Source organism: Arvicanthis niloticus, chromosome 3 (genome assembly GCF_011762505.2).
Source record: "Arvicanthis niloticus isolate mArvNil1 chromosome 3, mArvNil1.pat.X, whole genome shotgun sequence".
NCBI classification, from domain to species: Eukaryota; Metazoa; Chordata; class Mammalia; order Rodentia; family Muridae; genus Arvicanthis; species Arvicanthis niloticus.
The window spans coordinates 123,793,645-123,820,644 of NC_047660.1; the positions used below are offsets into that span (position 1 = coordinate 123,793,645).

At 42.9% G+C, this 27,000-nt stretch overlaps 1 protein-coding gene across 4 annotated transcripts in view; it reads right to left on the bottom strand.

Annotated features, from left to right (window-relative positions):
• The window catches only part of Casp8 (caspase 8), a 40,779-nt gene that overhangs the window by 591 nt on the left and 13,188 nt on the right, over positions 1–27,000 (bottom strand). For 2 of the 4 annotated variants that reach the window (XM_076931859.1, XM_076931860.1), the window contains exons 2-8: positions 14,843–15,175; positions 11,904–12,009; positions 10,160–10,298; positions 10,026–10,079; positions 7,518–7,582; positions 4,812–4,968; positions 1,518–2,019 (exon numbers count right to left, since the gene is read on the bottom strand). In XM_076931859.1, coding sequence (XP_076787974.1) covers positions 1,518–2,019; positions 4,812–4,968; positions 7,518–7,582; positions 10,026–10,079; positions 10,160–10,298; positions 11,904–12,009; positions 14,843–15,147 — 1,328 coding nt within the window. In that variant the 5' untranslated portion in view covers positions 15,148–15,175. Of the gene's footprint in view, positions 1–1,517; positions 2,020–4,811; positions 4,969–7,517; positions 7,583–10,025; positions 10,080–10,159; positions 10,299–11,903; positions 12,010–14,842; positions 15,176–27,000 lie in introns of those variants that run through there. The other 2 variants (XM_034497148.2, XM_076931861.1) reach the window with 2 other exon arrangements.

Below are 27,000 nucleotides of genomic sequence, written 5' to 3' on the forward strand. Positions count from 1 at the left end.
GAAAGTCACTGAATCAAGACCTCTCACAGCTGTTCTGTGAACTCAGTTTTCCCAGAGCACACGGAATTACACAGAATTACCTTTTGTGTACTTGGAATCTCTGCTGGTTACAAGAAAACCCAGAATTCCTATCAGACTTGACTTCCTTCTCTCTCTCTCTCTCTCTCTCTCTCTCTCTCTCTCTCTCTCTCTCTCTCTTTTGAGACAGGGTTTCTCTGTGTAGCCCTGGCTGTCCTGGAACTCACTCTGTAGACCAGGCTGGCCTCGAACTCAGAAATCTGCCTGCCTCTGCCTCCCAAGTGCTGGGATTAAAGGTGTGCGCCACCACTGCTCACCTTCCTTTCCTCTTAATCTGTGTGTTCCTCCATGTTTCCCATGTTGCCATTTGGACCTCACAAATGCCACTCCCTCTCCCCCAGTACCCTCGGCCTAAGTCACCAATGCTCCTCCAGGACCATCTACAGATTTCTACCAAAATGTAGGCAAGTAAAGGCCAGGCGTTTCCTGCCACTCTCTCCCCGCCTCTGATGCCAGCTGTCTGAGCAATCCGGTGGAACAGCCTCTTCATCTCTCTGCATAGCTGACACAGATCCTGTAGGACTCAGGGTCTGCGCTACCAAATGAAAGTACTGTAATGGCGTTATGGTCTACTCTCCATGTGCCATGGGAAATTGTCACTCTTCACACACTCAAAACAATAAGACAAAGACGTAAAAAGGGTCCTGTAGAAGAGCTCCTCATTGTTCAGCTATCAGCTGGGTGTATGTGGGGGGAACCTGAAATATAGAGCCCTAATTTAACTGAAGATGAACCATATGCCACACTTGTGGCTTCTTAGCAGGTCAAATTAGTAGAAACATCGGGGTCCCTGCTCTCAGTACTGTTACAGTCTGCTAAGAAGATCCAAGGCTAGGTAGCAATTAGAGGATTTCTCTCCTAATTTTTTAAAAGTTATATTTACTTATTCACATGGTATACATGTGGTGGTCATAGACAATTTGAAGGAGTTGGTCTTCTCCACCATATATGTCCCTGGGGCTCTAACTCCTGTTATCAGACTTGGAAGCCTTTATCCAGTGAGCCATCTTGCCAGCCCTAAAATAGGAGTTCTGACAAAGGTGAGGTACATTAAACATAGCAGACTGGTTCCATCTGGGAAGACTCCCCAAAAGGATTGAGTTGCCTCAGTCAGTTACTACCCAAAGACAGAGCTGGACTGTGTGGCATTAGCAACCTCTCTGGCTCTGTGGTGCCCTGGTTGCTGAATAATGGAAACTCTTCAGTAAACACACTCATTTTCCCATCTATGAACTAAGAAGAGCAATACGTGCCATCTCTCCCACTATGCAATTGACCTGAGAAATATAACTATGTGAGATTCAGAGATGAAACATACCAATGGCTACCTCTTTGCTTAGTATATATTATCTTGGCCATAAAGCACCTCTAATGGGCTCTAACTATAGCAATGAGTAAGGTAGCATAACCCTGAGAAGGACCCAGTAGGCCAAACTTACTGAGGACATCTTTCCCTCAGGCTCTGGCAAAGTGACTGGATATACCAGGTTCCCTGCATGGGATCTCGGTAGGAAACACAGTTTTTCACGGTAGCCATCCCCAGCAGAAAGTCTGCTTCATCCGGAATATAGTTCTTGTGAGATGATGAATCCACTTCTAAAGTGTTGTGCTTCTGTTCTAAGCCTGTCTCATCAGGCACTGCTTTCTGGAAGTTATTTCCTTGACAAGCCTGGATAAAAAAGATTTTGGGTTTTCCAGCCAGGGAAGGGCACTTTGAACCAGTGAAATAAGACGTCAGCTCATAGATGCAGGCTTCCTTCCCATCCGTTCCGTAGATGATGCCCTTGTCTCCATGGGATAGGACACAGCAGATGAAGCAGTCTTTGTTCTTGTGGTCTATTGTTTGGTAGTATCTTAGAACCTCGTGGATTTCATTGGCTGTGCAGTCATTGTAAGACACGACCTCAAAATGAAGATCCGTAAAGGTCTTTCTCAGAGCCTCTGCAAAGTAAGATAGGAAAACATGAATTACAATAGTTCCCAGAACACAGCCAAGAGATAGGTAAAACCCTGCAGGCAAGAACCAGAACCTGAGCGGGCCTTCTGCGTTACCTACTGGCCCCAACAGGCTTCTTACGATTATTGCTGCCTTCTGAAAGTGCTGTGTACAAGCTGTAATTTTGCTGAGTTCTTACACTGTGAGGAAAGAGCCATCATCAACTTCATGTGGAACAACAAAAAATTCAGGATAACCAAAACAATCCTAAAGAATAAAAGAACTTCTGGAGGTATCATCATCTCCGACTTCAAGCTGTACTCCAGAGCAATAGTAATAAAAAATCACATAATATTGGCATAAAAACAGATTGAACAATGTAATTGAATTGAAGACCCAGAAATAAAGCCACATATTTACAGACACTTGATTTCGGAAGCCAAACCATACAATGGAAAAAGAAAGCACCTTCTATAAATGGTGCTGGTCTAACTGGATATTTGCATGTAGAAAAATGCAAATAGATCCTGATTTATCAGCCTGCACAAAACTCAAGTCCAAGTAGATTAAAGACCCCAACATAAAACCAGATATGTTGGGAGCTGACTTTAGTAGAAAGTGGCTAGATCAACTTTGCAGCCATCTGGAACCATATACCCTGATGAAAGACTTGGTTTTCAAAAGTCTATAACAGCTGAAGTACACTCTGATAAATATATTGTTTATCCCACATAACTTGTTTTGCTGTTTAATGACCTCAGCTGTATGGTGCACGTGGCATGAGTTCATGGGCTCCTGGCAGGGTTTATAAGCTGCGCCCGGGAAGGGATTGGGGGCTCGCCATCTTGACTACCAACTGCTAAGCATCCTGAGTAAACTGATGTGAGAAGGAACCGGTTGTTCCGTGTCTTAATTCCTGCTGGTCAGGGTTGGTGCAGCACACAGATACAAGATAAAACCTGATCTTCTATTAAATCGAATAGAAGAGAAAGTGGAGAATGGCCTTGAATGTTTTGGTACAGAACACCGACAGCTCAGGGACTAAGATCAGCAATTAGTAAATGGTACCTTATGAAACAAAAGCTTCTATAAGGCAAAAGGACAAATAAGCAAAATTTCCCAATAGGACAAAATGGCAACCTACAAACTAGAAAGATCTTCACTAGCCCTATATCCAACAGAGGCCTAATATCCAAAATATAGAAAGAACTCAAGATTAAACACCAACAAAGCAAATAACCCAATTAAAAAATGGGATACAGAGATGAACAGAGAATTCTCAACAGAGGACTCTCTAATGGCCAAGAAGCACTTAAAGAAATGTTCAATATCCTTAGTCATCAGTGAAATGCAAATTAAAATAGTCCCAAGATTCCACCCTATACCCTTCAGAATGGCTAAGATAAAAACTCAATCGACAGCACCCGATGGCAAAGATGTGGAGGAAGGGAACACTCCTCTGCTGCTGGTGGGAGTGGAAACTTGTACAACCACTTTGGAAATCAACTTGGTCATTTCTCAGATAATTGGGAATAGTTTTATGTGGGGAGCTGACAGAAGGCGGCTATCATCCTTGCAGCCATCTTGAGCCATATACCCTGACAAGAGACTTGATTACAACAGCCTACAACAGCTGAGCACACTCTGATAACATTTTGTTTTAGATAGCCAGGATTTTCCCTTGGGTGTGTGAGACTTAAAGGTATGTGACTTAAGGGCATGACTTAGAAATCAGATTTAGAGACAAGACCTAAGGGCATGACTTAAAGGCATGACTTAAAGGCATGGCTTAGAAGTGAGACATATAAAAGGTGAGAGGCAGACAGAAGAAATTATTATTAAGTAGTAGGCACTTGGATTAGACATTAGACACTTATACTCGAGACAGGCAACTAGGATTAGACACTTGTACTTGGATGAGACTCGAGACTAGAACTTGGAACTGGAAACTTGGAACTTGGAGGCACTAGGGACTAGGAACTCAAGACTTGGGACTTAGACTAAGAAGAGAGACTGAAGAATAAATGGGATTGAATCACACTCTGTCTGGTCTCTATTCCTCGAGTCCATCCTCACACTCTCTCGCTGAACCCCAACCCGAGGACCGGAGCAGCTTGGGGCAGTGTGGGCTCTAACAATTTAGCCCCTAAGGCTTTTGGCAGTGTGGGTTCCAACATTGACTTTTTTGGCCCCAAGCGTGGGGCAGCTCAGGCTGTAACAGTTTTACCTGAAGACCCAGCTAGACCACTATTAGGCGTATACCCAAAGGATGCTCCACCATGCCATAAGGACACTTGCTCAACTATATTCATAGCAGCTTTAGTCATACTATCCCAAAACTAGAAACAACCCAGATGTCCCTCAACTGAAGAATAGATAAAGAAAATGTGGTACATTTATACAACGTAGTACAACTCAGCCTCAGTGGGAGAGGATGTGCTTAGTCCTGATGAGACTTGATGAGCTAGGGCAGGGTTGTACCCTGGACTGGAGGTGGGAGTGGGGTATGGGGGAGGGCCTTTCTGAGAAGAAGGGGAGGAGGAGAGGGGGAATAGGAGAAGAGAGGTAGGAGGGTGGGACTGGAAGGAGAGATAGCAGCAGGGCTGTGATTGGGATGTAAAGTGAATAAACAAAATAAATTAATGAAAAGAATGCTTGATACATCTTCTTGAATTATAAATCTATTTTCTCAAAATATAGGGCCCTTTAAGTACAACCACTGTTCTCTCCTTTTTGGTTAAAGAAGGGTCCATAAGAATAAAATTTTCTCATGTTTCTCCTTTGGATCCTACCATACCTTTATCGTAGTCTGTTCCTTTTCTGTCCTTCATTTTGTGGAGTCTGGGTACCTCCTCCCGAGCCTTGCTGAAATTATTATTGTTGAAGATCAGACAGTATCCCCGAGGTTTGTTCTTCATTTGGTAAACTTTGTCTGAAATCTGGAAAACAAAAGCCTGATCCAGGGGCTGATGCTGCAGCTCAGACACTGGCTATGTAACAGGCATTTAGGAAGAAGCTGGATTGCTGCTCAGCCCCACAGCGAAGCACAGGTTCCTTCCATTGCATAGCTTCTCATTAGCTGCACAGTAAGTAGGCCTGGGCCTGCTGGATTCCCTCTGTGTACATCATGTCTGTCATCACAGCCTATCAGTGTCCCTGACCACACAGAAGAGCTTCAGGCCAGATGCCATCTGTGCCATCTAGAGGGACTAGAGTTTTATAACTCTCAGTTCACTCAAGGGTCATGTGTTGGGATGTCCCTCCATGACCTTGGGAATCTTTTGATGGTCTACTCAACTCATCTGTGTTGCTTGGCTAACAGATGAGGGCCTGCCCTTCACGCAGGATACAGTGCAGTCTCTGGGTAGCTGAAGCTGATGCCTTAACCCAGTGCAAAGGAACTCCGTGGTGGGTAGACAGCAAGGAGTTCGGCAAGTTGTGTTTACCAAATCCTGACAGTAAAAACCAGAGGGTGGGAGATGGAGAGATGGTTAAGAGCACTGACTGCTCTTCCAGAGGTCCTGAGTTCAATTCCCAGCAATCCCATGGTGGCTCGCAACCATCTGTAATGGGATCCGATGCCCTTTTCTGGTGTATCTGAGGACAGCAACAGTGTGGTATACGTAAAATATGTAGTAAACATAAAATAATATTCTGGTTATTTTCTTAGGGCTGCTTCAGACTGAGATTTTCAGCATTTAGGTGGAAGCCTCTGCTGTCTCCTGAAGAAAAGGACCTCAGGCTGGGAAGACAAATGCAAGCTTCTATAGCTTGAAACCTTAGGACTCTGGGCAACTGACCTAATCTCTAGTAGCTTAATATATTTTGTAACCTACTTGAGTTTCCCTTCATATTGTACAAATCCTTCATCTTTCAATGTTTTTTATGACATATAGTACCTTATTAAGCACAAAGTATATTTAGTATGTTATTATCCTAAGTTTCCAACTTATATTAAGTAAATTTATTCAGATACTATATGAGATCGTCTGAGAGGACAATGCTATAGAATTCCAGTATGCTTCAGAGTAGCCCATGGAATCGGTGAGCTTTGATTTCCCGACCAACAAAGGCTCGAGAATCTTCTCAGGGGCCCACCCTAGTAGATTCTATTCAACGGGGTAGGATTTCCTGTGCTTCCTGCCACATGGAGGCTCATTGGCTGGGCCATATCTGGAGAATAACTAAAGATTATAAATGGAAGCTATGTCCAGGAAGGAACTCTCTCTACGTGCTTTGTGGGGAGCCGACAGAAGGCGGCTATCATCCTTGCAGCCATCTTGAGCCATAGACCCTGATAAGAGATGTGATTACAATAGCCTACAACAGCTGAGCACACTCTGATAACATCTTGTTTTAGATACCCAGGATTTTCCCTTGGGTGTGTGAGACTTAAAGGTGTGTGACTTAAGGGCGTGACTTAGAGATCTGCTTCAGAGACAAGACCTAAGCGCATGATTAAAGGAGTGGCTTAGAAGTGAGACATATAAAAGGCGAGAGGCAGACAGAAGAGAGTAACAGAGAATCAGACACTTCAGAGAGTACAACTTGGAGAAGGAATTAGGCATTAGGCACTTGGCACTTGGAGGAAGAACTTGGAACTGAGAAAGAGACTAGCAGCTGGAACTTGGAGGCACTAGGGACTAGGAACTCAAGACTTGAGACTCGGAGAGAAGAAGAGAGACTGAAGAATAAACGGGATTGAATCACACTCTGTCTGGTCTCCATTCCTCGAGTCCATCCTCACGCTCTCTCTTGCTGAACCCTGACCCGAAGACCGGAGCTGCTTGGGACAGTGCGGGCTAACAAGTTAGTCCCCAAGGCTTTTGGCAGTGCAGGTTCGAACACTGACAGAACAGTTGGAGACATTTTGGCCGCCAAGTGTGGGGTAGCTCAGGCTGCAACAGTGCTTCACTGAGACAAAAGCTAAGACATGCTGAGATCCTACATGTTGCCTAACACAAAAGAGAAAGCTCTTCCTGTAGTCAGACTAAAAGAGAAGACCTGCAGAGAAGCTCCCGCTGAAGCTTCCACCCCATCCCCCACATGCCCATTTTTAGCAAACACAGCTCCTAGAAAAAAGCAGAAGCCATACACACCCTCTCCCCTTCAAGAACCCCTGTACCTCTGCCTTTGACCTTATAATCAAATTACAGCCCAGTGTGATGGCCTACGCCTATAATCCTAGCACTTGGGAAGTAAAGGCAGGGAAGTCAAGGAGTTCAGGGTTCTCCTCAGCTGCATAATGAGTTCAAAGCCAATCTGAGCTATAGGAGACACTGTCTCAAACTACAAACAGAACAGTGTTAAATAATTTAACACGAAGAAAATTGGAGAGGCTATCTTTAACTGCTTCTTCCATGGGATTTTTTCCCCCCTCCAGGGTTCTCAAAATTTCCAAAAGGCTCTACCCCTTACTGGCTTATCTGGCAGCTGAAAAGGAACCAACAAAACCAAGAAACGGAAACACCAATGCAAAGAGACAGGGAGGAGATATACCTACCTGTGACTCACTGTCTTGTTCTCTTGGCGAGTCCCACATTTCCTGCATTTTGAAGCACACCTCCTCTGCAAGCAAACAAGAAAACAAAACAAACAAAAACCAGACAGAATGAGAGGCTTTTGGCAAAGGTAGTTTGGTTAAAAAAAAAAAAAAAAAAAAAGAAAGAAAGAAAGAAAAAGAAAGGACCTTAAAACATTTTTCAGGATGCAAGCGCATGCACATACATGTGTATGAACTTAAGTGTGTGCGTTCCTCAGTGTACGTGTGTGCGCATGTGTATGTGTTCCTACATGTGCCTATGTGTGCTTGTGTGTGTGTGTATGTGTGTGTGTGGTGATGTAGGCAGCTGTCATGCTATGGCATGTGTGTGTGGACATCACAGAGGACTCTGCAGACTGGTTCCCTCCCTCCCTTTTACATGTTTCCAGAGATCAAACTCATTTCATATGGCAAGCACTTTTTTACTGACCCCCTAAGGCAATTTTAAAAATAAACACTGAAACTGCCTTGAACATATTTCATATATACCGATCATGTAGGAAGGGCACTTAGCGTGCCTCTTGAAAACCATGTGCACGTTGCCTCATTTGCTAGACAGTTATTGATAAAAGCATGCACTCCGGATGAGTCACTGAGTCAAGCATACCGAAGGTACTTGGAAAGAGCTGGGCTCAGGCATGCATGGATGGGAGAAAGAACTGGCTCCTTACTCAGGCTCAGTCTTTAAAGGAGGGTGATCCTCAGGGCTGGAGAGATGGCTCAGCTGTTGAGAGTTTAGCATTTTTGCAGAGGACCAGAGATTCCCAACACCCACATGGTGGCTCACAACCATCTGTAACTCCAGTTCCAGGGGATCTGATGCCGTCTTCTGACACACTCAGGCTGCTACACAAATGCACCGTGCATAAACTCACTCAGCCACACATACATACACATAAATTTAAAATAAAGAGAGTGATCCAAGATAGATTACACAGCAAATGCAGTAGTGAAAATATAAGAGATATTACCAATATTAATATTTACAGAGTAGTGATGGTATTTTAATTTTCTCTAAATTTAAAAGTTGCCCCTAAAGGAGCATGTAAAATTTTTATAACTAGAATATTAAATTATTCAAAAATGTGGAGGGAACTAGAGAGATGACCAGTAGTTAAGAGCACTGGCTGCTCTTGCAGAGGGTGCAGATTTGGTTCCCAGAACCCACATAGTGGCTCACAACCATCTGTAGCTCCAGTTTCAAGAGATCTGATGCCCTCTTCCAGCCTTCATGGGTACCTACACTCATGTACATATGGTTTGACACATACACATAGTTGAAAAAAATAAAATTTTAAAAATAAATTTAAAAAAAATCGAAAGGGCCAGATGTTATAGCATACACCTTTAACCCCAGCACTTGGAAGGCAGAAGCAGATGGATCTCTGAGTTGGATCTGTTCTACATAGCAAGTTCCAGGCTAGTTACCTACATAGGGAGACCCTGTGTAGTGGTTTGAATAGATATGGCCCTCATAGACTCATGTGTTTGAATGTGTGGCCCATGGAGAGTGGCACTATTAGAAGGTGTGGCCTTGTTGGAGGAAGTGTGTCACTGTGGAGGTGGGCCTTGAGATCTCATATATGCCCAAGCCATGCCCAGTGGCACAGTCTCTTTGCTGCCTTAGGATCAAGATGTAGAACTCTCAGCCCCATATCCAGCACCATGTCTCAGCCCCATATCCAGCACCTGCACTGCCATGTCTCACCATGGCAATAATGGACTGAACCTCTGAAACTGTAAGCCAGACTCAGTTAAATGTTTTCTTTTATAAGAATTGCTGTGGTCATGGCGTCTCTTCACAGTAATAGAACCGTAACTGAGACACCCTGTCTCAAACAACAAAACACTGAAAGAACCCTTCTGTTTGTTCTATCTAGTTTCCTAGGTAAGAAAACAGAGGACTGGATGAATTGCCTTCTGGGATGAGATTGGCAACTTGGCTTGAGCATATCAGGATGAGGCAGGCACACAATGGAGGGACTCAGGTGTGTGTGGACCTGAGGGGCCTCTCACAGAGCAGAGAAACTTGAAGAAATTTGATTAAAAATGTTCTGGAAAAAAGTCAGATGTTGATCCTAACACTAAGACAGAAGCAGGTAGATTTCTGTGATTTCAAGGCCAGCCTGGTCTAAATAGAGAGTTCCAAGATAACCAGGACTATGTAGGAAGACCCTGTCTCAACAAAACAAAACAAAAAACAAAACAAAGAATGTTCAGGAAAATAATTTGAGTCTAGCTCCCCAAAATTCTCTTCAAAAGCAAAGGCCAGAGCAGAGTTAAGACTCTCTTACAGTGACTGAGTTCACTTCAAATATTTCCATGGGGCTTTCAGAGCGCTGCAGAGCTGACAAGAGGCCACTGAACTTTCATCTTAATCAGGATGTGGCAGAAGGTTGTAGGAAGAAGGCAAGAGGAAATCGGAAATCAAGCACCTCAGAATCTAAGGAGTGTGTCTGTATGCATTACCATCCAAAACCGAAACTGACAACTCTTCCCTTCCCTCAAGGCTCATTCTTCTCTCTGAATTGAAAAAGAAAAACTTGATCAGAAACGGTCGTTTCTCCGAGGGCTTTGTCGACCCGCGGCTGTTGTCCAGATACCTGAGCTTGATCTTTCGTAATCCTCGATCTTCCCCAGCAGGCTCCTGTTGACCTGGCCACAGATTGATTTTAGGAGTTCCAAGTTACTTTCCGCCAGGATGATCCTCTTTTCCATTTCTACGAAAATATCAAGCAGGCTCTGGGGAGGAGAACAGAAACAAGAACGGTTTGAGTGCATGGGCTCTGGGATTAGGGGCTTCGCATAGTCTCCACTTCTTCCAAACTAAGGGCCCTGCCATATTTCCCAAATGGATTCCCCTCCCACCTCCAAGCACATGCTGATCTCTCACAGTTGACAGTAATCACGAAGGCCTAAAAGTATTTTAAAAGATGGAAAGATGAGAAACCATATCAGGTGTCACCCAGTCTCCAGGCCTTACTCTCAAACAGTATGAGTATGCCTCCATCTATGGATCAGCCTGAGGAATGTGGATGGGACAGTCCTGGAGATTGCATTATACCCCGGTATTGCCCCTGGTACCTTAGCTACCTCCAAACCTCAGTTAATATACAGAGTCATATGCACCAAACACACGGAGAGATGCCACACACACTTGTGTTCACGTGTACCCTAAACAAATGCACAGAGATACATTTGGACAAAGCATACATCAAATTTAGACCATATACCACACAGCACACAAAGACACACTGATTCACAGAGAGAAACACACACAGGTATCACACACATATAGACTCAGACCAACAGAGAAGCCACACAGAGGTACACACACTCAGGCACCTACATCACACATATACATAAGAAACACCCACAATATACACAACATGTAGACACAGACACATATATCTTACAACCTACTCCTAAAGACACACAATGCACACTGGGAAGCAGGGTGGGAGGGGACAACAAACAAGCAAACGTGACATGTTTCAAGCACAGCAGAAGTGGGGAAATGTGACCCTGGGCAACCTCTTTTCCCTGCCCTGCTGGGTGGGTCCCACGTGCTGCTGAACTGCACCACTTGCTTTCACAGGCTCCTGGCTCTGCCCTATGGCTAAGCAGTAACACTTCACTGTGCAGAGGCACTACAGCTATACGTACTGGCCCCGGCTAACTACTTTCTTCCAGTGAGAACACCGGGGCTGAGAGATAGCTCAGTGGGCAGAGTGCTTGCCTACTGTGTAGAAAGTGTTGTGTTCCACATCCTGGAACCACAGTAACCAGGAGGCATGGCACACGTCAGTAATTTCAACACCCAGGAGGCGAAGGCAGGAAGACCAGAAGTTTAAGGTCAACCTTGGCTAGTAGGATGGTTTATAAACAGTTGGCCCAGGGTGTGGCACTGTTGGGAGGTGTGGCCTTGTTGGAGTAGGTGTGGCCTTGTGGGTGTGGGCTTTAATACCCTCATCCTAGCTGCCTGGGAGCCAGTATTCTACTAGCAACCTTCAGATGAAGATGTAGAACTCTCAGCTCCTCCTGTACCATGTCCACCATGGATGCTGCCATGTTCCCACCTTGATGATAATGGATTGAACCTCAGAACCTGTAAGCCATCCCCAATTAAATGTTGTCCTTATAAGAGTTGCCTTGGTCATGGTGTCTGTTCACAGCAGTAAAACCCTAACTAAGACAACTAAATAGCAAGTTTGGATTTAGCCTGGGCTACATGGTACCATGTTTCAAAACAACAACAACACAACCTTCAATACAGTTTATGGTTAGCAGTGCTCTCTAGTCTCAGAAACCCCAGAGGTGACCCATCTTCAGGAGACTAGGTCTTACCAAGCGATTTTCTTGCTTACATTTGGGGATATCAGTGTTCAACAAGAACTTAAAAGATCTCAATTCCGACTCACTCACTTCTTCTGAGAGCTTAAAGAGCATGACCCTGTGGCAGGAAACAGAGACACTTTAGAAACACATTCTAGATCATTTTCCACCACTATACAGTTACAGCAGGCTTCACTCCCAGGGCCTCCTCAGGAGGAGGCTGAAGAAGGGGTAGAAGTCTATAGAGACAGGTCCAACCCACCCACCTGAGTCAAGTGCCACCACCACCTTTGTATTCCAACTGACTTTAACTAAAGGAATCCTGCTGTTCCTATGTCGATATTAAAAATCAAGATCCAGATGTAAGGATCTGGGAAATTATATTCTCCATAGTGTACATCAGAGCTGACTCCTTTGTAACCACTGGTCGGTGTTCTCTCAGCAATTTCCTTCAGGAGGAAGGCTAAATATTTGGTTCTAGAATAAAAGGGACTCTGAACACACACACACACACACACACACACACACACACACACACACACACCTCCTTCCACTCTCGCCAACACCAAAGGCTCTCACCACAACCAGCTGCCCTGAGCTCTCCCCACCATACACTCCCTTTGTCTCGTTGCCTGCATCCACTGCCCACCTGCAATCATGCTCTGTTTCCAGGGTGTCCTCAGGGCTCTGTTCCCTCACTGAAACTTCATTTCCTCCCCTTCCCCCAGAAAGAACACACACATATGGCAACAGTCTGCTTAAAAACTACACAAGTCCCCTAACAGCCTGGCCCATGCCTTTTTCACTTTCATTAACCTGAGATTCGTGAGGTGTACTGTTTGAGTGTGTGCAAGGGCCCCAAACTACAAACATATCTTACAGGTAGGGCAAAATTTTGTGGGTGGGCTGGAGTCTCCATCCCTCCATCAGAAGTCCTTCCTGGCTACAGGAGGTGGCCATTTCCAGATGTATTTGTTCATGGTTAGGGTCCCACTGCTTCCCACAATGACAGCCCTTCCTACCTGCTTGTATGTGCATATGAGACCCTTCCTTGTGTATGCATACAGAACCCATCTGTGGCTTTAAGTATGAGCCACCAAAATATGAGTCACCGATGTGTGAATCTGCTTTCTTATTAATCCAGGCCTGCAGTCTTGGTTTTTAAGTTCCTGAGAATTCACTCTGAGTCGTGGGTAACGCAGAGTATTTCTGGCTTATTTCAAGAGCAAGAAAATACCCCTAAAAGTGAGCACACCTCTAGACTTCTCCATTTGCCCTCCCCTTGCCCAGCCCAGGGGCAGTCTGAGTGGTTCCTTTCCCGGATGTAGACAGAGACTCTCTTAGAAGCCCTCATCACCCACAATCCTGTCTGTTACAATTTGTTAAATCAGATGCAAGAACATGTATAAATGTGTGACTACTTACAAAGTTACTATGTTTACTTGAGGAAAGAACAACAATGCTTTGTTGGTTTCTTCCCCCACCCCACCCCCCAGGAGCCCAGTCCTTAGCTGGTGGAAGTGGCTACCACACAGCTTGCTGGAATCCTGGTTGATTCTCCTTAGTGTCCCCAGATTCGCTATTTTAAACCTATGGTGTTTTAACTCTCTTTAACAAGGGTTTCTTTATTTGAAACCCTGGTTGCAGACAGGAGCCTAGCGTAACTGTCTTCTGAGACGCTTCATCCAGCAACTGATGGAAACAGATTTAGATAGCCAAAAACATCAGGCAGAGCTCCAGGAGTCTGGTGAAAGAGTAGGGGAAAGGACTTAGGGAGCCTGAGGGGCCAAGGAGACCATAAGATCTATAGAGTCAACTTACCTGCATCCATGGGGGCTCACAGAGACTGAACCACCAACCAAAGAGCATATGGGCTGGACCTAGGCCCCCTGCACATATGTAGCAGATGTGCAGCTTGGTCCTCATGTGGGTAGGTTGTTCCAGGGCAGGGTGTGGGGCTGGGGAGGGAGAAGGACAGTGGGAGGGTGGGACTGGGAGGAGAAGGGGGGGGGGCTTTGATCAAGATGTAAAATGAATAAAAATAAATAAATAATGAAAAAGCAAAAAACAAAACCAACCAAACACACACAGCTCTGATGGCTCTTCCAAGCACACAGGTTCAATTCCTAACACCCACACGGCAGCTCACAACTGCCTGTAACTCTGTGTCCAGGTGATTGAATGACCACTCCGGCCTCCGCAGGAAGCCTTCATGCAAATGCTGTACAGACACATAAGCTAGCAAAATACTCATGTCATAAAATAAAAACTAAAAAAATATTTTTAAAAATACCATTATCAGCATACCAGAAGGTAATGTTTCACTTTGCAAAATGAAAAATTTAAATTGCACATTGTGGTGGTTTGAATGAAGAGTGTGTCCTTCATAGGCTTACATATTTGAACACTTGGTCCCCGGGCTGTCTGGAGAGGTTCTGGAGCTTTTACATGCAGAGCCTTGCAGGAGGAAGCACATCACCGGGGACAGACTTTGAGAGGTTTGGCCTCACCCGACTTGGGGTTCACACTCTCTGTTTCCTGTGTGCATGGCAGATGTGAATTCTCAACTTCCTGCTCCTGCCACCATGCCTGTTTGTTGCCATGTTATCTCTGTCATTATTAGCCCTCTGGAACTGTAATCCAACATAAACTCTTCTATAAATTGTCTTTGGTCATGGTATCTGACCACAGCAACAGCAAAGTAACTACTGCACACCGATCTCTCGGCCTCCTGCAGCCCAGTCCCTTTTCCTCCTCCTAAGTCCCTTTCTGTACTCTATAAAAGATACATTATTTTTTTAATAGCTGTAGCACTTTTCTCTGAATTACGTACTTAGCCCCTAAATGTCTTCATTTAGCCCGGAGTCTCACAAGTCACTTCACACATGCCACAGAGGCATGCCCCTTTAGAGCACACTTCCCAGGCCCCCCACCACAACCTTTCTACCCACCTGTAGGCAGAAACCTGGGCTTTGTGTGGAACCTGCAGCTCCCTCACCATCTCCTCTCGGCTGCTGTTTAAGGTGTTGCTCAGCAGGTCCCACCGACTGATGAGGAAAAGCAGCTCCTTCAGGAAAGACAGATTGCCTTCCTCCAACATCCCCTTCTCCTTCAGCCTCTCAAATAGCACCAGGACATCGTTGATGGACTCCTGCTTCTTCTGTGGGATGTGGTCCAAGCACAGGAACTTGAGGGCAGCCAGTTCTTCACTTCCCAGTTGTTCAGCAATATAGTAAAGGCAGCTGTTGAAATCCATCCTTATCGAGGCGTAGGAGAGCCGTAACCTGGGTCAACACAAGATTCTAATGATCAAGTGAGGAAGTTGAGTGTCAGCTACCAGCTTGTTTCCTCTCAAAAGCTAACTGCATCTACCATATTCCAGACATTTTAGAGGAAATAAGTGGAGAACAACACGAAACAAAACAGGAAGTTCCTGCTTCTCAGAAGCTTTTGTTTAGGAAGGCGAATATACAGAAAGCCACCGGTCAGACAGTCACCTCCTGGGTGCCCTCACAGTCTTGGGAATAAGGATTCCTGTAAGCAAAAGAACTTCGGGGAGGAGGCAAGAAAAGCAGTTCTTAAAGGAAAAGTGCATGCAAAATGTGGAGACAAATTGGACAGACACCAGAGTTCAGTAGAGCAGCCCCCAAGGGGCTAGACTGGATTGTTAGTGACTCTGCAGGATAGTAGGAGTCATGGCTGGAATATGGGCTCGTCCTGGATGGAAACCTGGCTATATCACTGGCCACTCTGCCTTGGGAAGCTGCTTCCTCATATAAGTGGCTTTGTGTGGAAAACGAGGGGTAGAAGGCTACCTTTCTCCTGAAGCTGTGAATCTGAGGTAACATCAAATAATGCTCAGCTGTTAACAAACACCAAAACCACACCAACCTCCAAGAAAGAGAAAGTCCTGGTCATGGGGCCTATCTCAGTTTGTTGCTATTGCTATGGCAAAACCGTCATGACCAAAAGCAACTTGGAGAGGAAAACGTTCATTTACTCTTATAGCCCCATCACCCAAGGAAGTCAGGGCAGGAACCTGGAGACAGAAGCAGATGCAGAGAATGGAGGGGTGCTGCTTACTGGCTCGCTCCTCATGGCTTGCTCCTCCTGCCTTCCTGTGGCACCCAAGACCATCAGTGGCACTGCCCACAGTGAGCAGGGCCTTCCACATCAATCATGATTGAGAAAATGTACCACAGACCTGCCCACTAGAGGCTTTGAAAATCCATAAAAAACACCATGTTAACAACAAAGGTTTGAAGAAAGAGCTCTCTATCACTTGACAACAAGCCAAGGAAATTGTGAGGCAATATCCTACTTGCTCATTATATAACCAAACCCCATTGCCTACAGGAAGTAACCCTTAAGGTACACAAAGAAATGAAATTTGACAAATGGAGGTGTTCATTTTACAGAGTTTGGTAAACTAAGATATATATCATACAATAGACACATATTCAGGATTTCAATGGACAACTGCTTTAGCTTCAGAAAAGGCTGATTCTGTAATTACACATTTGTTAAACGTATGGCCATTATGGGAATGCTCACACGTATTAAAATGGGCAATGGTCTGACATCTGTGTCTAATAAGATAAAAAAAAGTTTTAAACATATTATAATATAAAACATGTTTCAGGCATATCACATAATCCTACAGGACAAGCAATTGTGGAAAGATCTAATTGTACTCTAAAAGAGATGCTTACCAGACAAAAGGGGGTAACAAAAACCCTCAGAAATAGAGAACATAGTGTTTTATTAACCATAAAATTTTTAAATGCTAATGAACAAAAAACTATGGCAGTAAAGGATATTGGATTGTGGAAAAAAATCCTGAACTAGGCCAGCTTATTTATTTTAAAGATGTTCTAACATCAAAATAAAAACAAGAAATGTAATACTCTGGGGGAGAGGTTATGCCTATATTTCTACAGGAAAAGAAAAGCTATGGGTTCCTTTCAAGTTGATAAAAATCAGACATGACAAAGGGAGACCCCGCTAAAGACCTTGGCTACAGACAAGAAGGAGACTGACAGGATCAACGAGATAGGTAATATATATGTCTCTGTACACAGACAGCTCTGGGATCTGCTGAGACTTAACTGTCTATATACAGTCAATAACACTTATTGGGGAGAAAATCCTCTCGACTTGTTATTAGATACCATCCTTTAAGATGGCAGGAATGGAAATTTATATTGTAGTTTGATTACGTGATCAAACTAACCTCTAAAGAAAAGCCGTTGTCTTTCTTTATTGATCTGCCTTAATTGATCTGTGATCTTAACTGAATGTGTGCCTATACGTTCCATATGAATGTGTTACAGAACTATGTGTTGCCTGAAGGGTTTGTATATTGCAGGATGGTAGAGGAGAAACAGAGCCCCGACAAGACTCACACTCTGGGATGCTGAGATTCTGGGACCTTCCATTCCAGCTCCTTGCTTGATTCTACCTCCATTACATCAAAGCTGTTTCCTCTAAAGACTTAATTCCAGCACATTTCCAGAACAGCTAGTTCACCCATCCAGCCTTTCAGACTGTTACAGTCAGGACTTCAGCTAAGCCTTGAACTTTCTCAGCACACAGAGACTGGAAGACAAATTATGCCAGCTAGCTCTCCTTTGACAAAACCAATTTTCCTATTCCCCCTTTGGACCCCAGAAGGGAAATCTTTGCTCCAATTTAGCTAGAAGCAAACAAAAGAAGATGAGTGCCCTGGTCCTTTAGGTTGGAGTGGATGGTTCTGGCTATTTTGTAAATTATAGATTTATTGTCATTTTAAGGGATAACTTATAAATGTTGTGACTTTGGATAGGGAGTAAACTAGAGAGTTTAGACTCAAGTATTTCTACCTTTCCTTTCCTCTATCCTTCCTTCTGAGGTAAAGAAGAGGAAGATGGAAAGGAAAAGGGGAGATATAGTAATATTATAGAAATTATAGAAATAGACAAATAGAGATAGGATATTAAATTTACTCTTAAACAAAGCATTATATAACTATAATCTTAAATTGGTAGAAACCTTTATATTTGATACAAAATTAAAGTTTTAATTTCTTACATTGGTACAGAATTTATACACACACACAGGTTTAAGGTTTTCATTAGTATAAAATTTTGTATATTGATACAAATTTTAAATTAATATTGTTGCTTTTAGATAAGCATTGTGCCTATGCAACTCATTAAGAATACAAAGTCTTAGACCCAGTTCTTTTAATAGCTGCTGCTACAAACCGTTTGGGATGATTACATAATGTAAGTGAACAGTCACACAGTGAAACTCATGGCTATATTAGATTCTAATTTAGTTAATTACAAGTGTTTCCAAGAGTATTCAAATAGTGACTAGCTAAGCATAATGAATGTTTGACAATTCAGTTACTCTATATATTTAGATAGTTTTCAAAAGCGTCAGAGATCCACAGAATATGACTGTCTTAGGGTTTTACTGCTGTGAACAGACACCATGACCAAGGCAACTCTTAGAAGGACAATATTGAATTGGGGCTGGCTTACAGGTTCAGTCCATTATTACCAAGGTGGGAGTATGGCAGCATCCAGGCAGGCATGGTGCAGGCAGAGCTGAGAGTTCTACATCTTCATCTGAAGGCTGCTAGGAGAATACTGACTTCCAGGCAGCTAGGAAGAGGGTCTTAAAAGCCCACACCCACAATGACACACCTATTCCAACAGGGCTACACCTTCTAACAGTGCTGCTCCCCAGGCCAAGCATATTCAAATAATGACATTCCACTCCCTGGCCCCAATAAGCTTGTTCAAACCCATGAGTCTAGGGGGGCCATACCTAAACAGAGCATAATGAAAAATACATCTAGTCCAACTTCAAAATTCCCCAGAGTCTATAGCAGTCTCAAGAATGTTAAAAGTCCAAAGTCCAAGGTCTCTTCAGAGATCCATCCAATCACTTAACTGTAATCCCCAAAGCAAGACAGAAAATCAGCTGGACAAAGTCTAAACTCTGCATCTCCAAGTCTGATGTCAAAGCAGTCAGTCTTCAGATCGCCAACTCCTTTTTCATCTTTGTTGACTGCAACAAACTTCTTTCTCCTGGGCTAGTTTCACTCCCTTGTTATCAGCTTTCCTCAACAGATAGCCCACAGCTCCAGCATCTCAAATATCTTGGGGTCTCCAAGACAACTTCAATGTTACAGCTTCTTGTTTCAATGTCCGGGATCCACAAATGATCTTCTGAGCTCCTCCAAAGGGCTGGCCTCACTTCTCCAACTCTGCCTTCTGTGACACTTTAAGCTCAGGTAGATCCAGTCCACTGCTGCTGCTGTTCTTAGTGATCATCCCATGGTGGTGGCATCTCCAATACCTTACACTGGGGTTTTCTGCTGCAAGGAAGCTTCACCAATAGCCTCTCATAGGCTCTCTTCATGGTGCCGAGCCTCAAATCATTTACATGACCTCTTCAGTCCTGAGCTGTCAACTGCAACTATGGTTGCACCCTCACCCATGGCTTTCCTTGGTCTCTCACAGTGCCAACCCTCAGCTGCTCTTCATGACCCCTTCATGCCTTCAAAACCAGTATTACCTGGACGACTCTTACACATTACCAAGTCCAGCTGCAGCACGAGGTACAACCTTGGCTGTCTCTGGAACACAACTTCTTTGTGCTCTCAGAAAACACTTCCCAGAAGATTTCACCTCAGTGATGCTAGTCTCTTCTTAATCACCACTAATTTCTTAGCCCCAGCTAACCAGCATCAGTTGTCCCAGTAGTTGCCTCCTCCTCTTGACTATAAAGCCAGATACTAATCACCAAAGCTGCTGAGTTCTGCTGCTTCTTGGGCCTGGAACTTGGCCCCTTGTTCTATTACATTACCACCAGCTTTCTGTTTTCCATCTCCTTCACTACCTAAGCTTAGCTGTCCTGGAACTTGTTCTGTAGACTGACTTTAAACTCAGAGATCTACATGCCTGTCTTGTAGGATTAAAGGTGTGTGCCACCATGCCTGGACTTAAACTTTTCTTCACCTAGAACTTGTCTTGTCCCAGGCAGGCCTTGAACTCAGAGATTTTCTTGGCTTTATCTCCTGGGATTAAAAGTGTGCACCACCATGCCTGGATCTAAATTTAGCTGGGTGGGATCTTGCCCCAAAGTCCCACTCCCTTAATCTGCTATCTCCTAGAACACAGGATTAGGCTCCATTTTACTTCCTGGTGCCCCTTTAATACTCAAACCATATATTTTATACTTTTCCTTCTCAGATTGCTATGCTTGTTTAAAATGCTCTTTATGAGATTTAACCAGAGAACAAAGTCTATGATGGGCATTTCTGAGACTCCCGTTGTCAATGCAATTAATCTGAGTCTCTTCAGCTTAGCCTCAAGCAGAGCTTCAGACAAGGGCAAAAAGTAGCCACATTTTTTTTTTCACCAAAATACTACAAAAACAGTCTCTATGCCACATACTGAAATTCTCCCCTAAAACCTTTTGGGCCAGGTCTGCACAGTTCAAATTACTCTCAGCAACAAAGTCTTCCTACTAGGATGGTCCATTAAGCCCCATTTAAAGCATTCTACCACATTCCATATCCAAAATCCCCAAATCCACTTTCTTCCAAACAAAAACATGGTCAGTCCTATCACTGCAATACCTCACTCCCAGTACCAACTTTGATCTTAGTTAGGGTTTTACTGCTGTAAACAGACACCATGACCAAAGCAACTCTCATAAGGACAACACTGAATTGGGGCTGGCTTACAGGTTCAGAGGTTCAGTCCATAATCATCAAAGCAAGAACATGACAGCATATAGGCAGGCATGGTGCAGAAGGAGCTGAGAGTTCTATATCTTCAGTTCTTCTGAAGGCTGCTAGCAGAATACTGGCTTCCAGGCTGCTAGGACAAGGGTATTAAAGCTCATACCCACAAGGGCACACCTACTCCAACAGGGCCACAACTTCTAATAGTGCTACTCCCTGGGTTAAGCATACTCAAACATGAAAATGGCATTTAATATTATTTTGTCATCAAAGATCATTTGATTACGAGACAGGTGTGTTCCCATTCCACTTCAAGGAAGACATGAAGCATCATGACCTCCAGGCAGAGTTGCTTTGAGAAGTGCCCTAATTCATCTGCAGACCAAAGTACTGTCCAGAAAAGGGCAGATGTGAGTGAGGATGGTCAACTGCTAAGCTCTGCCAAGACAGAATATGCTAGTTCTTCAAAGTTCCTCCTTCATTTAAGGTCTGTCAGATGATTCTGACACTCCCAGAAGGCTAAAGACAGATGTTCCAACATTATAAGAAATTAGGGGACTATCCAGGCAGTCAGCTGTCTCCACAAATTATATAGTTTTGGAAGCTATGTCTTTTTGCCTCCTACATATTCAGGTAATATTAAATTCCTTCTCAGATCTCTGATGGGATTGAAGACTAGTTATAGTCTCATAATCAGACTTTAAGTGGTTTAACATTAAGAAAGATGATCTGGATTTGAAAGGATGGATTTCAGATGGAAATACAAGTTAAAATCAATATAATTTAGACAGAATTATAAACTCTTTAAGTTAGGATGGATGATAGAGTACTTTACCTAATTGACAAATATGATAGACTAGATGTTAAAGTTAAGTGTATATCATGCTTTATAATTTACATAATTGTTATGGTTGTGCTCAATTTATATCTGAGAGAAAAGAGCCTTTTTAACTGGACAAAAACAGGGAAATGCTGTGGGTTGCACTGGTGCTGTTTTTATTCTGATGTTAATTCTGCTTCCCCAAGAGGGGCGGCTCCCTGTTGAGCTGCTGATCTCCTGTGAATCTTCTCCCCATTTTAACTGGTCAGATAAAGGTCAGAGGCTGTGATTGGGCAGTGGAAGGAAAAGGTGGGACCTGAGATCTTGGAGAGTTGTGGGGGGAGCAGTAGGAGGAGGAAGGGGAGAAGAAAGGAGAGGAGAAAGGAAGAGGGGGAAATGAAGATGGAGCAGAACCATGTGGCCAGGAGAAACTATGAGTAACAAAGGGTCTCATATTGGAGAATAAGTTAGTATAGTGCAAGGTCTGCCCAATCTAGGCATATAGCTTATAGATATAATAACCAGATTGTTAGTTTTTTAAATTCAGGCTTATTGGGGTTGCAAATCACTGCAACAGGGTTGAGTTTTTTTGGTTCTGGTTTTGGTTTTTTTCTGTGTTTTCATTTTTTGAAACAGGTCTTTTAGGAACCAGTGGTGGCACACACCTTTACTCCCAGTGGTCATGAGGCAGAGGCAGGTGGATCTCTGAGTTCAAGACTAGCCTGGTTTACAGAGTGAGTCCCAGGGAAGCTAGGGCTACAACAGAAAGACTATAGAGAGAGAGACAAAAAAAGAGGGAAAAGACATAACAGTCACCAGAAATACAAACCACAGAGACCAGAAGATTAAAGGCAAAACAGAAACCAAGACCAAGTAACATACAAAGGCACACTTCTTAGAATTACACCCAACTCCTCAATGGAAACTCTAAAAGCCAGAAGGGACTGGAAAGATGTCTTGAAGATTCTTAAGAAATCACAGATGCCAGCCCAGACCCAACAAAATTTCAATCATCATAGATGGAGAAAACAAAATACTCCATGACAAAATCAAATTTAAAAATATCTATCCACACGTCCAGCCCTACAGAAGGTACTAGAAGGAAAGCTCCAACCCAAGAAGATTAACTATATCCATTAAAACATGAAATAAATAATCTCACACTAACAAAACCGAGAGTAGGGACACACACACACACACCATCACTAACAACAAAATAACAGGAGTTAATAATCATTGATCATTAATATTTCTCAATATCAATGGACTCAATTTCTCAACAAAAAGACAGAGGCTAAGAGAATGGCCATGGAAACAGAATCCTTCCTTATGCAGCACAAAGGAAAGACACCTCAGGAACAAGGAGACATTACCTCAGAGCAAAAGATGGAAAAACATTTTCTAAGCAAACGGACCCAGGAAGCAAGCTGTGTATCTTTTGAAAATCCAACAAGATAGAGTTCAAACCAAAATTAATCAAAAGAGATGGGGAAGGACACCATATTCATCAAAGGAAAAATCCTTAACATCTATGCTCCAAATGTAAGAGCACCCACATTCGGAAAAAAATAAAAAAACATTAGTAAAGCTTAAGTCACACATTGGATCTCACACATGACTAGTGGGAGACTTCAATACTCCACTGACAATGGACAGGTCATCCAGACAAAAACTAAATAGAGACGTAATGGAGCTAACAGAAGTTAGGAACCAAATGGACCTAACAGACATTACACACCATTTCATCCAAACACAAAAGAATGTACCTTCTTCTCAGCACCTCATTGAACTTTCTCCAAAACTGACCACACGCTCAGTCACAAAGCAAGTCTCAACAGATACAAGAAAACTGAAAGAACCCCCTCTATCCTATCAGATACCACGGATGAAAGCTGGATATCAACAACAACAAAAACAATAGAAAGCCCACAGATTCATGGAAACAGAACAACTCCCTACTGAATGACTTCAACGTCAGGCAGAAATAAATAAATTAAAGACTTCCTAGAATTTAATGAAAATGAATGCACAACACACCCAAACTTATGGGACACAATGAAAATGGTGCTAAGAGGAAAGTTCGCAACACTAAGTGCCTTCATAAAGAAACTGGAGATCTCATACTAGCAACTTAACAGCACACCTGAAAACTTTGGAATAAAAAAGAAGCAAACACACCCAGGAGAGGTAGACAGCAGGAAGTAATCAAACTGGGGGCTGAAATTACTAAAATAGAAATGAGAATAATACAAAGCAATCAATGAAACAAACAGTTGGTTCTTTGAGAACCAACAAGATAGAGAACCTCTTATCTAAACTAACTAAAAAGAAGAGAGTATATCCTAATGGACAAAATCAGAAACACTAAGGGAGATTTAACAACAAACACCAAGGAAATCCAAAAGATCATTCAGTCATACTTCAAAACCCTGTACTCACAAAATTGAAATATCTAAAAGAAACAATTTTTTTTTGATAGATACCACTTTCCAAAGTCAAATCAATAGCAGATAAACAACTTAAAAAGACCTATAACCCCTAAGGAAATAGAAGCAGTTATTAAAAGTCTCCCAACCTAAAAACAAAACAAAACAAAACAAACAAACAAAAAACAGGGCCAGAAGATTTTAGCACAGATTTCTACCAGACTTTCAAAGAAGAACTAATGTCAATACTCAAGTTATTCCTCAAAACAAAAACAGAAGACACATTGCCAAAATCATTTTATGAGGCCACAGTCACCCTGATACCGAAACCACATAAAGATTCAACAAAGAACGAGAATTACAGATCAATTTCCTTCATGAACATTGATGCAAAAATAGTCAATAAAATACTCACAAACCAAATCCAAGAACACATCAATATGATCATCTACCTCGATCAAGTAGGCGTCGTCACAGAGATGCAGGGATGATTCAACATATGAGAATCTGTCAATGTAATATACCGTATAAAGAAACTGAAAGAGAAAACCCCACATGATCATCTCATTAGATGTGGAAAAAGCTTTTGGCAAGAATTCAACACCTATTCATGATAAAAGTCTTGGAGAGGTCAGGGATACAAGGGACAGACCTAAGCATAGTAAAGGCAATTTACAGCAAGCATATAACCAACATCAAATTAAATGGAGAGAAACTCAAAGCAATTACACTAAAGTCAGGAACAAAGTAAGGCTGTCCACTCTCTCCAGATCTACTCAACATAGCACTGCTACTTGCAGATAGTATACATAAGCAACCTCAAAAATTCTACCAGGGGATTTTTATATAGGGAATTTATATATAGGGAATTCTTATAGCTGATAAACACCTTCTGTGAAGTGGCTGGATACAAGATTAACAAAACAAACAAACAAACAAGTCACTAACCCTTCTATACACAAACAATAAATGAGATGAGAAAAAAATCAGGGAAACAGCATCCTTCACAATAGCCACAAATAGGCAAAATATCTTGGGGTAACTGTAACCAAGCAAGTGAAAGACTTCCATGACAAAAGCTTCAAGTCTTTAAAGAAAGAGATTGAAGAAGGTTTCAGAAGATGGAAAGATCTCTGATGTTCATAGATCAGTAGGATTAACAAAGTAAAAGTGACCATCTTATCAAAAGCAATCTCCAGATTCAATGCTATCCCCATCAATATTCCATCACAATGTTTTTATATACTTTGAAAGAAAAATACTCAACTTCATATGGGGAAAAAAAAAACAGGATAGCTAGAGCTTGATTTCAAGCTCTACCATAGATCTGTAGTAATAAATCCACATGGTATTAGCATAAAAAAGACAGATACTAAAAAAGACAGATACAAGATCAATGGAATCAAACTGAAGACACAGAAGTAAATCCCCACACTTATGAACACCTATTCTCACACCTTTATCTTTTTGATAAAGAGGCCAGAAAAATACAATTGAAAAAAGAAAGAAAGAAAGAAAGAAAGAAAGAAAGAAAGAAAGAAAGAAAGAAAAAAAAAAAAGAAAGAAAGAAAGAAAGTGTGGCAGGATTTTCCCTGCCCAATTACATCAAAATATTAGTGCAGCAGGAGGCCTGTGATTGGACAGGGAAAGGGGAGGCGGAGCTAAGAGTTGGAGAGAGGAGAGCAGCTCAGGAGAGGGAGGAGTCAAGATGGAAGGCGGTGAGCAGGATGATTCAGAACCAGCGTGGCTTTAACTAGTCACAGGTAGATATGTTTTTAATATAGGGATAGACTAATTGGGATAACTTGTCTAATCTAGGTGGGCAGCTTGTATCATTATCATTTGGCTCAAGAATTATTGTGTGGGCATCTTGTGATTTGAGAATTGTTGATATATAAATCTGACTGGTTAATTATAAGCTTCAAGAGTTTTGTTTTACTGGGTTACTGGAATGTGGGACCACCAACCCGGGGGTGTTATGGCTGAGAGGGTACGGGGGCACTGAGGCAGCACACTGGAGCTGGAAAGGCTGCAATCTGTCGCTGCTTTGGGGCTAGCGGTGGCGGCAGCGGAGTTGGTGGGCGGAGAGTTGGCGGCTGTAGTGCAGGAAGCCTGCCATGTACTCTTTTCTATACTTCCCGCAACAAGAAAGCATCTTCAATAAATGGTGCTGGTCTAACTGGATGTCAGCTGATTTCTGTTCCCAGCGATCTGGTTATAGTATGGACACTAGCATTGTCTTGATTGTTGAACTATCTCTTATGTCAATGTTGTGTAAAGAATGTCCCCCAGTTATCTCTGATAGGTTAATAAATTGCTGATCGGCCTTTGACTAAGCAGGAGAGACAGGAAGGCTGGACTTTTGGTCCCAGCCAGGGAGAGAAGTAGAAGAACCACAAGAAAGGAGGAAAAACGTTAGAATGTAGGACATGTGGGAACGTACTACCAGACAGGCATAAGAATTGTAAGGCTGAATGAGCTCAAACCCCAGAATCTTAGAGATTTGATGGCAGGATGGAGCCATTCCCTACCTGTCTTTGTACTACTCTAGAACACATAACCACTACACCCCCACTGAGAGGACCACGGGGAGTCAGTCACATAGCATAATGCCTGGAGTTCTTCTCCATGTTAATGAGGTGTCTAGATAGCCTTGAACCTTCAGCCAATGAGCTTCCCTTCCTGGGTATTCCTGTCCCCAAAAGGTATATAATCCCTGGGTCACCCAGAATAAAGGGTATGCATTTACATCCACCACCAAATAAAGCAATACAAACAAGCAAGAATCGTCTCAGAGAGCCGCTTCATTAAGGATCACCCAAAGGGAAGGCCTTCGACTAAAAAGACTAAAGAGCCTAAGATTCCAGAGGAGGAAGCTACACTTGTACAACCACTTTGGAAATCGATACAGCAGTTTCTCAGAAAATTAAGAATCAATCTACCTCAAGACCTAGCTATCCCACTCCTGGGCACACACAATGGACTCCCATCCTACCACAAAGATGCTTGCTCAACTATGCTCCTCGCAGCTTTTTTTGTAATAGCCAGAAACTGGAAACAGCCTAGATGTCCCTCTCAACTGAAGACTAGATGAAGAAACTAAAGAAACTGGGTGCATTT